The 10,309-nt window shown below is 31.8% G+C and overlaps 2 protein-coding genes across 3 annotated transcripts; one reads left to right on the forward strand and one right to left on the reverse strand.

The window, feature by feature from the left end:
- Positions 1 to 3,983: 3,983 nt before the first annotated feature.
- LOC111288830 (cytochrome b561 and DOMON domain-containing protein At5g35735-like) lies at positions 3,984 to 6,158 on the reverse strand. 2 transcript variants are annotated; one of them, XM_022879795.2, is made up of 3 exons: positions 5,478 to 6,158; positions 4,835 to 5,092; positions 3,984 to 4,557 (listed from the first exon to the last, which is right to left on the reverse strand). In XM_022879795.2, the coding sequence occupies exons 1-3, from the start codon at positions 6,156 to 6,158 to the stop codon at positions 4,150 to 4,152; spliced, it is 1,347 nt and encodes a 448-aa protein (XP_022735530.2). In that variant the 3' UTR covers positions 3,984 to 4,149. The 2 variants fall into 2 exon arrangements, with proteins under 2 accessions (XP_022735530.2, XP_089616454.1); XM_089760328.1 differs by having other exon boundaries at positions 4,826 to 5,092; positions 5,478 to 6,095.
- A 2,966-nt stretch (positions 6,159 to 9,124) lies between these two features.
- LOC111288465 (protein GRIM REAPER-like) lies at positions 9,125 to 9,844 on the forward strand. Its single transcript, XM_022879370.2, has one exon. The coding sequence runs from the start codon at positions 9,185 to 9,187 to the stop codon at positions 9,635 to 9,637; it is 453 nt and encodes a 150-aa protein (XP_022735105.2). The 5' UTR covers positions 9,125 to 9,184; the 3' UTR covers positions 9,638 to 9,844.
- The last annotated feature ends 465 nt before the right edge of the window (positions 9,845 to 10,309 follow it).

Below are 10,309 nucleotides of genomic sequence, written 5' to 3' on the forward strand. Positions count from 1 at the left end.
CAAACTTCTTCCCATGCGGACGACCTTCATCTTTCTCAAGTCTGAAAGTTGAAGCAATAAGGATCAAGGATTATATAGTTTACAAGATAGAAGGCAGAAAAGTAACAAAGATGTTGACAATATGTGAACTTGGAACCTGACATTACCCTTTATTAGGGGTGAGAAAAAACTCTAAAAAATTAAAAATTGATTCAAAATTGTAATATTTGATTAAATTTATATTAATTTTTTTATTTGGTTTGAATTAAATTTAAATATTAAATATATATATTAAATTTGAATATTAAATTTTAAATCGAGATCTGAAAAAAAAAAGAGAGTTGAACTAAATTATATATTTTTATTAATTTATATATATATATTTTAAATTTTTATAAAATAAAAATAATTATTTTATATATAAATCTATTTAAATATATTATAAATTTTATTAAAATAATATATAAAACTAAAAAAAAATTAAATTTAAAAATCAATAAATCAAACTGAATCGATAAAATTTGATTTATATCATATTAATTTAAAAAAAAAGATCAATTCAAATCCGAATTTTAAAAATTCATAACATTATGTATTATTTAAAAAAAATTAAACCAAATCTTATTTGATCCGAACCTTTATCACCATTAATCCTTCACCTTTTCCACCATGCCTTTCCGCTTAGCCTATTCTGCCAATTCCCTTTTGAAGGGGAGACTTCTTTTTCCTTTTTGTCCGTTATACACGGAAAGGCCTTTGTCCCGGTGTGAGGAAGACTTTGACATGCCTATTGCCACTGCCCCACTTAAGGCCCATAATACCTGTTGAAGTTCCATCACTAGTTCAAGTAGCTCGCTTTAGGGCTTATGCTTTTCTTTTTAGTAGATCAAGTCCTCCGAGTTTAAACGAATTGAAAGAGTTTCAATATGCATCCAAACCTAAGGCCATAAGCCCTACTTAAATTTCGGATTGGCCGGCAATCAAAGAAGCAACTACCTTTCTATGTCCCGTCTATAACTGGTGCTTGTCACCATTAATCCTTCACCTTTGCATCACAATAATAACAGTACAAGCTGTTGAAAAAATCAACACCCACAAGCAACATTCACACACATAATAATAAGCTGAAAAAAGTTTCTTAAAATTTTTTACTCAAAACTTAATCCAAAACTCAATTATACTATTTAAAAGCATACTCACTTAGCTATTCTCTTGGTATCTAACTCTCTGAAATTACCAAACTAAAACCAAAACATTTTATTTATAAGGGTGAAACCCTTTATACCTTTGCTAAACTTCCGATGTGGGATTATGAGATTCAAGGCAAATCCCAACAAATCCTCCATTGACTTGAATCTCTAAACACTTCAACAGTATCTGCAAAGCTAACACGCTTACCTTGTTTCTTTTCTTTCATCATAGGGATCCTAGCAATTAAGCCTTCATCAAGCATGTATAAGTGATTTTTAATCTTATTCCCTTGTAGAATCACACTACCATTCTTATATAATTTCAACCAATCATTATTACCATAATATGTGTACCCGAGAAGTTAACTCACCCAAATCAATCAAATTGTAGTGACAACTTGATACATACCTTACATGATGAAGTGTCCTAATAACACCATTGTGAGATCTAAGGCGAATACTTTCAATGCCTTAAATCTGCACCTTTTCTTTGTTAGCAACCACAATATCCCTATACTTTTCATTCTCATCCAACTCGACAAAGCAATTCCTATCATTGCAAACATGAACTGTAGCAACTGAATTTAAAACCCAACCTTTATCACTTTTCAAAGTCTGAGTCTCATCCACACAAGTTGTCAAACTAACATCATCATCATCAGACACGACAGTAGTAGTATCATTCTTTTCTTCATTTGATTTCTTCTCATCATTCGCCCTTTTGAAAACAGTCGTATCCCTTCTCAGCTTCCTGTAGCACACTTCGATATGTCTTTTTTCATCATAATAATAACATTCTATATCACTGTAATCTCTGTCTCTTGACTTGGATCTCTCTTTTGATCCGTCAATCCTCTTTTGAGTCCTCCTTCGATCAAAACCCTTTACAGCTAGTATACTCTCCCCAGGTGATGAGTTCTAAGCTCTCATAAACCTTTCATTCTCATGCAATAGGACAGTCATATCATTCAACTTCAAAAGTAGACCTACCCACCAACACAGTCTGAACTAAAGGCCTATAAGACTTGAGCAAAGATGACAGCAAAATTAAAGCCTTCTCTGAACTAAAGGCCTATAAGACTTGAGCAAAGATGACAGCAAAATTAAAGCCTTCTCTTCATCTTTTAACTCATCAACAGAAGGCTTTCTTCTGAATCCTATTCCAATTAGCATCAGACATTACCTCAGACTTACTATTCTCTAATGTCTGATCCAATCCTTGTTGTACTAACAGATCTTGAATCGTACTTTGCTATAACATAAAATTACTCTTTTCATCAAATAACGGAATCTCAAACTTAGGCATAGGCATACCAGACATACCTTCTTCAAACATCTTGAAACACTGCTTCACGATTTCTTGGGCCCACGAACCTTAAACCTCGAACTTGGCTCTGATACCACTTGTTGAAAAAATCAACACCCACAAGCAACACTCACACACAAAATGGCAAGCTCAAATCAAGAATAAGAACATACAAATATATTTGGTTCAGCCTAACTCAAAATGGCTTGCTCCGAACACAATCCACTAACAAATAAATCTTTACAATTGTGAGACTTTTAAAATGAGAAAAATCTCCTAAAACTTCTTATTCAAAACTTAACCCAAAACCCAATTACACCATTTAATAGCCTACTTACTTAGCTATTCTCTTGGTGTCTAACTCTCTGGGATTACCAAACTAAAACAAAAACATCTTATTTATAAGAGTGAAATCTTTTATACCTTTGTTAAACTCTCGATGTGAGATACTGGACAAATTCAAAACTCACTAACTTTCAATGTGAGATTATGAGATTCAAAGCAAATCCCAACCCAAGCAACTTCTCTAGGTAATAGTACGTATCTTATTTCCTTTTTCATAATAGTGAGTATCTTATTTTCATGTTGTGATTAGCATTGCTTATTGCATGAATTTCTATCTTCCCTTGCTTTTGACAAAACTCAAACAGCACCGTTACCGGTTGGGGCTATTGCTGCAAATGATCCAATGTAACTATAGGTTTCAATAAACCTCTAAAGATCTGCAAACATAACATATCATTTCCTTCAAACTCAACTTCGCAAACGGGCGGTGGATAATAGGAGAGCCGGAGGGGGCCTTGGCCCCTCAACATTTTTAAAAACCACTTACTCCCTTATTATATGTATATATATACATATTAAATACATTTAAATTAATCCATAAATTAAAATTATGAATTTTTTTGTGATTTCATTATTTTATCTATGCATTATAATTAATTTAAGAGATATTCAAATCCTATTGGTATTTGTACCTTTATTATACCTAAATATCATTACTTGCAAATTTTTAAAATTAAGAAATTTGTCATAAGTTTTAAATTACAATCATATAAATTTAATATAAATCAAATTAAAATTTTAATTTTTTCGGATGAGACTCTAAATTTTCGATGATGAGTATCAAGTGGTGTTTTTCCTTTTCTTTTTTTTTTTTTGGTATAAAGAGGCCATATCTAAAAGGAAATTGCAAGTTTTAAGAATAAAGCTCTAACTTTCTTTTCAACTTAATTGAACTTTTCCTCCGTATCATTTTCCTCTTTTATTTTTACTTTAGATCTGTATCTCATGTTGTTGTATTTTTTTCTAACAGGAAAAATTATATTGGAACTACTTTAGTCATTTTCGTGTTCTTTTTTCTTATAGTATTCATGTTGTATTGCTATATCATATTTTAGATTATTAGGCCTATAATTGACCATGAAACTGTTGGCATTATTTGAGAATTTTACAACTAAAATTTTGCCAACCGAACAGCAAGGAAAAGGGGGTTCTTGCAACTTGAAACAATTATAGGATCTTCATTCAGTGTATCAAAAATTAAAGGGATTCACATGAAAGGTGAAGAACAGAATGAAATGAAAAACAAACAAAAAAGAAAAAGAAATGACTGTAAATGACTGATAACATGTATAGTAGTGATCATATGAAATTCAAATAATAATTGTTCTTCTAACTCTTTGAAACTGCAGGTTCTTTTGAGGTGCCTTGATCTGGTTGTGATGAATTTCTTGATGCCTGATCAAGTTTCTGTTCTGGATGGCTGACATTGCTTCTTGATGCCTGACCAGTTTTCTGTTCCGAAGGGCGGCCATTGCCTGGCTTTGAGCCATCATATTTTGAACGTAAGAATTTATTCCAACTGTAAATCTCAAAAGCCAAAACTGCCATAGCCAAGAGCACAAGGATTCCATTGTATGCCCATTTCCAGATTCTGTTATCTGGTTTTAGAATCTTAATCCCTTGATATATGTTCACTGGGATCATAACCAGCAATGAATAGCCAAGAAAATGGTGATAAACATTCCAGTGCTTCCTGTACTCGTCTTCTCTTGTTGGCTTTAATCGAAAGGCTAACATCTGCAGGAATTTTTACAGGGAAATAACTGATCAATGAATAAATATTTGCATTTGTGGCATTGGTGGATCCACGCTTTCTGAAAGAGTGTTCATGGATACCTCAAAAAATTTTCTTTTGGACATTCCAAAGATCGAAAAACAAAAAATTTTCCTTTTGACAGCTTTTTCTTTGATAAAATTGATAAATCTATTATAAGTGAACACCCGGAAAAAAACTCTGGATCCGCCACTGCTTTGTTTTGTGAAATGAAAAAAAGCAAGAGTTTACTTGGGTTACTTGCAAGGTAGTGAATCCGAAAATGCTAATGCCCAGGACCCTGTGTGTATGGAAGGAGTAGTATTTTGACTCATGTCCAAGCAATAGTCCAAGTCCCCAGCCAATGCTTCCAAGAAAGTAACCAAGAGCTTGGCAAGAGTAATGAAATGTAAACCACCAAGGCTCCAGTTTAAATGGAAATTGCCTGAAGTACCTTGCAATAATAACTCCAATTGGCAATAATGTTCCCCACCCTATGATGTTCAGAACCCCATGTATCTGTTAAAGAGCAAAAGAAAAAGAATCAATCAGTGAAACTTTGGTTCTAAGTGCAAATCTCAATTCAATTAATTACAAGATGACAGGCATGAAAGAGTATTCAGAAGCAGGAATTTAAATTGCAGTCGCAGTCATGTTTTCAGTCCTGATTATGAGGCTTGCAAGCTGAGGCGGATCCATGTTTCGAAGTAAGTTGTCTATGGACACCCCAAAGATTGAAAATCCATAGACCCTGCTTCTGAAATACTGGATCCGTCATGGCTTGCAAAAGACTTAAAAAACAAAGAACTTCAGGGACATGACAGCCTTCAGGGAAAGTTTTGATCTATGTGTTAGTATCAAATACAATGATAATACACATTTGCCAATTTGTAAATCTGCTTACCTTTCTTAGATGATGCCTGTTGTGTCCAACGTCCTGACAATGCCCAGTCTGCATATCCAAAACCTCTTTGCTATCGAAATTCTGGAGACTCGTCGAATGCATCTTAGGCTCCAACCCTTCTGCAAAATACCCAACTTGCCACACATGATTCAAGCTTGAAATGTTGTACTTTTCATGAAGAATCAGAGTGGCAAATATGGTGAAAAATCCAATTTCAATTCTATGCTGTGCTGTCATATTTTGAACCGTCACATTTATCTCTGAAGGCTTGAGTGCACAGTGCCGCTTGGTATCTTTAGTAATGCTGTATGTTTTAACAACTGGAGTGTTTTGATTTGGCACCTTAATGGCTATGATGGCGCTTGTGCCAACCATCTGTGGCTGATCAGGGTTCACCCCCCAGGCCAGCCACCCCATATCAGTGATCAACTTTGTGCCAATGAGGACATTGATTTGCGTCTGGTTGTGACTAGTTTTGTAGTAGTTCCAGGCAAATTGAGCTTGTAAAGTTGATAATTTCTTGCATTTGGTGGTGTTGTTTCTTTCCTTCATCATTTCCAAGTAGGTGTCAATTCCTAAGAAATCGTCACTACATGGATGGAAGCGGCTGGAACTGAAAGCAGCACAGGCAAGAGTAAACAAGGCCAATATGAAAATCATATGCAGAGTAGAAGAATGCATTTTTTGAGATGGGTGATTCACCCTTTCTGTTTTTTAGCTATATATGCACAAATCCGATATTCCATCATTTATCCTTTTTGGTTGCTTCAATAAAACTTGACAATTCATGTTTTTTTGTTGCTTAAAACATTGGCTATTTATATATTCATATCATGTAAAATATAAAAATTATATGTTAAATTGTGTCAAAAAATACAAATTAAAATTTTTACTTGTTAAATTCATATATAATTTGTTAAAATTTTAAATCATATTACTTTCGATTTTTTTTTTATATCATTTTTGTGTTTGTTTTGAATTGTCTGGTCTAACTCCGGTGGCCATAGTAGCATCTTAATGAAAGTATAAATATAACTGTCTAGAAAACTTGAAAGATTAGTTTATCTTGGCTACTGTTTGGATCTGACAAAAAGTTTATTCCCCGGATCTGCTATTGGACTGAGGGGAATAAGCACAACTAGAACTTGAGGTTGCAAAGTGAGGAATCAGTAGTTTAGAGTAAATTATATATAGAACTCGTGTTTCATGATTTTACTTTTCATATGCTTTGCCCCTTGAACTAAGAAATTCCTTACCCTTTGCTTAAATTACACATAAGAAACAAAGAATCAGTTAGCCCTTAGCTTTTATCTTTTTATATTTTTTGTAGTATTCCTAAAGCTTAAGGCCAAGAAAAGCATGTACTTTTCTAGGCGTTTTTGGAAAGACTACTGTTGTTTTCCTTGCTCAAGGCCTCCTCATTTTTTGTGTTTGTGTCGTGTTAAATATGAAAATTTATTGTATTAAATTCATATGAACATATTAAACACAAAAATAATTTTTGAGTTTTTTCAACTTTTATATAATTTTTATTAAAATTTTAAATCATATTTTTTTTGTTTTTTTATATAATTTTTGCATCATCATGTTATATTTAAAAATTATGAGTCTGTACCATGCTGTCCCTCTTTTCTTTTACTTCCTATATTAGATTAGGATGGTATATGAAGTGTGTGAATCACTGTTCTTCAAAATTTATACTACCATTCACAAGTTTTGTAGGTTAGCCTAAGCCATGCCTCTGCTTTATTGGTTTTAACTTTTTTTCTTTTCCTTATTTAACCAAATTAATGATTATGGTTTATAACAAAATTGCTATGTTATTTGAATTCGAAAGTGTCGGATTTGAGTACGTGTCCAACGCATGTATCCTTGTTTTAACAATTTTTCATATATTTGGATGATTGATTTTTTATACTAATGTTCAATACATATGTGTTAGACAAAAAATACTTTAAGGAAAATGAAAAATTCAAGTAACATGGTGCAATCGGAGAAACATACTTGATGAATCTTGATCTCATTTTTATGAAGGAGTGCATGTCAATCTGGGCTCTCAAAATTTCCTCCCCCACTTTACAATACGCAAAATATGACTATATATCAATCGTATTAGGTATTTTTGAAAATATAACATGTAACATAGTAATATGATATGAAAATAGTACGAAAAAAATATAATATGATATGATTTAAAATTTTATTAAAAATTATACATGAGTTTAACAAAATCAAAAAAATATATTTTATATTTTTATATTCACAAGAATTAAGACACGTCATTTTTTTATATAAAATATGATATAAATATATGAATTATCAATATTTTATACAATATAAATACACGAGTTAGATTTGTTCAATGGTCAGGATATCTGCTCAAATTTGAAGATCCACCCAAGTTTTGAGAGGGTTTGAACAAAAAAATTAAAATCCATTAAATTGGTTTGGGCATAATTTTTAAACATGTTTAAATTTTGGGCTGGGATTTGTATAAAAGATTTAAAGTCTCAGTCTAACTAGATCCGACCCGAATTCAAATATATAAAAAATATTTATTTATATATATATATGTGAATTATATATAAATTAACTCACATAAATAAAAATTAAAAATAAAATTACATATTTTATTAAATTTAATTTTAAATTTTAATTTATATATATGTGAATTAAATTAAGCTTAATAATCTCATTAAGCTTAATTTAATTGCATTTTAAAAATTTTATATTATAAAAATTAAGTTTAATGGGTGGACTTTGGATTTATTATTTTAATTTAAGCTGAATTTGAAAAAATTTTGAAGTATGAAATTTTTGAACGGATCAAATCTAAATAAATATTTAAACTATTAATATCAAGCACAAATCGACTTAAACTTGATCTGACCCAACCTAACACATAAACGCTTCTAGCATAAATTATCAGGTTTAGTATTAAGATGCAGATGACCTAGAACAAACTCCGTGTGGACCTCACCTTTATAAATGGGTTGTCATATTACTTGGAGAAGCTAGGAAATGTTTGACAAACACATTTCCACTGTCGCAAACTAGCCAAATACATACAGTGTTTGACCCAAAATATGACTTCACCTGTATTTTAGTATTAGATTATTATAGTCAGAAGCCTAACATTCACATGGTTTTAATTTATTTTCAAACCGTGCCTAATTCTGGAAAAAAAATTGACTTTGCATTACAGAAATGACGAAGACTTTCATTAGTTCAGCATGCAAAATCCCCTTTACGCTTGCAAGGTTTTCAAATTTGACTAACAAAATGATTAAAAAATCATTTATCATCACTTTGTTGACACATTTCACATGAAGAGTCAGCCTTTTGATATGCATGATTCACATTTGTTTTATCTATTTTTTCACAAAGAAGCCCGAACTTCAGATTTGCTGCACGTCACTTATTATTATATAAATGAACTGAATTAAATTTCGGATGCGTATTTGTTTTATATTTGAATCGAGGAAGTGTGAACCTTTAATAAACATTGGTATGTGCTTTCTTCAACCTATTTTTTTATTTGAAGGCTGACCCTTCCACTAAGAGCAACAGTTCAAAATTGAAATCCTACATTTCATAGTTAAATTCCCTATAAATACCCTTCTTCTTGTCACCCTACTCTCCATCCCAAATCCCTATTTCATTTCTCTTCATCATCTATCATTTCTATCTTCTTATAAACAATCTCCATGAAGTTCCCAAAGCTATTTTTTGTATCGGTTCTTGCCATGGTTCTAGTCCTAAGCATTTCAGCAGCACCAAATTTTGATTCTGACAATCACTCAGCAGCTGTAGAGGATGATAATGATGCAACAATGCATGTATCCGAGTACGTTCCAGATGAAGCAGAAGGTCGCTTACTCTTGCAAAAGAAACGAACACGAAGGATTACTTGCAACAAGTTCCCCAGTATTTGTCATGCTAAGGGAAGTCTTGGACCTCAATGCTGCAAGAAAAAATGTGTTAACATATTGATGGACAGACTAAATTGTGGAAAGTGTGGGAAGAAGTGCAAGTACAACGAGATATGTTGCAAAGGAAAATGTGTTAATCCATCATTCAATAGGAGACATTGTGGTGGATGCAACAAAAGGTGCAGCAATGGAGAGTTGTGTGTTTTTGGCTTGTGCAATTATGCTTAGAAGAATTTTTTTTTGTCCCTTTTTGTTGAATATCTGTTAAATTTGTTTGATTTGTAAAAGCTAAATGTGATTCATTTAATTACAAATCTTGTTCTTTTCTTTTCTTTAAAAAGTTTTTTCATTAAGTGACTAGAGGTTCTTGATTTTTATAGGTATCGATATAATTAAATTTATCTATATCGAACTCAGTAGATTTATAAAAAAAATATTTTCTCACTGTCTTTTAAAGGATTCGAATCTAGATAACAGAAAAAGAAAGCACATTCTCGAGCTATCTCAAGAAATGATCAATAGCTGTAAGAATTTCCAAGTTCCACCAAGTCAATGACAGCCTAATTTTTTCAATGTTAGAGATTTTCTTCTTTGCTTTTCCTGCTAATCCATTTCAGTCAGTTTTCATAATAACATAGTTCACTACCTATCATTAGTCCGCGACGATTTATTCACCAGAACATCCAGATCTTAATTATCTATTGAAAAATAAAGCAACAGAAATCAAATACTAATTTTTGTTGTTTAAACCAACATTTAGTAGTAGTTGGGAATTTGATGAATTATTCCAAATATCCAGAGCTGAGAATGACATTTATATTACCATAATTTTTTTTTTCAAAATTATACAAATTGATAAGTTATTTGAATAATAAATTCAATTATATATATGACAAATTA

The sequence above is a fragment of the Durio zibethinus genome, chromosome 4, assembly GCF_047325235.1.
Source record: "Durio zibethinus cultivar Kanyao isolate XHJ-2024 chromosome 4, ASM4732523v1, whole genome shotgun sequence".
Classification (NCBI taxonomy): Eukaryota; Viridiplantae; Streptophyta; class Magnoliopsida; order Malvales; family Malvaceae; genus Durio; species Durio zibethinus.

Excerpts from the sequence above, each read along its gene's own strand:
- LOC111288465 (XM_022879370.2), top strand. The coding sequence starts at position 9,185 with ATGAAGTTCCCAAAGCTATTTTTTGTATCGGTTCTTGCCATGGTTCTA.
- LOC111288830 (XM_022879795.2), bottom strand. The coding sequence starts at position 6,158 with ATGCATTCTTCTACTCTGCATATGATTTTCATATTGGCCTTGTTTACT. Across the intron at positions 5,093-5,477 it reads ACAGGCATCATCTAAGAAAG|ATACATGGGGTTCTGAACAT; the intron begins GTAAGCAGATTT and ends GCTCTTTAACAG. Across the intron at positions 4,558-4,834 it reads TCGGATTCACTACCTTGCAA|ATGTTAGCCTTTCGATTAAA; the intron begins GTAACCCAAGTA and ends AAATTCCTGCAG.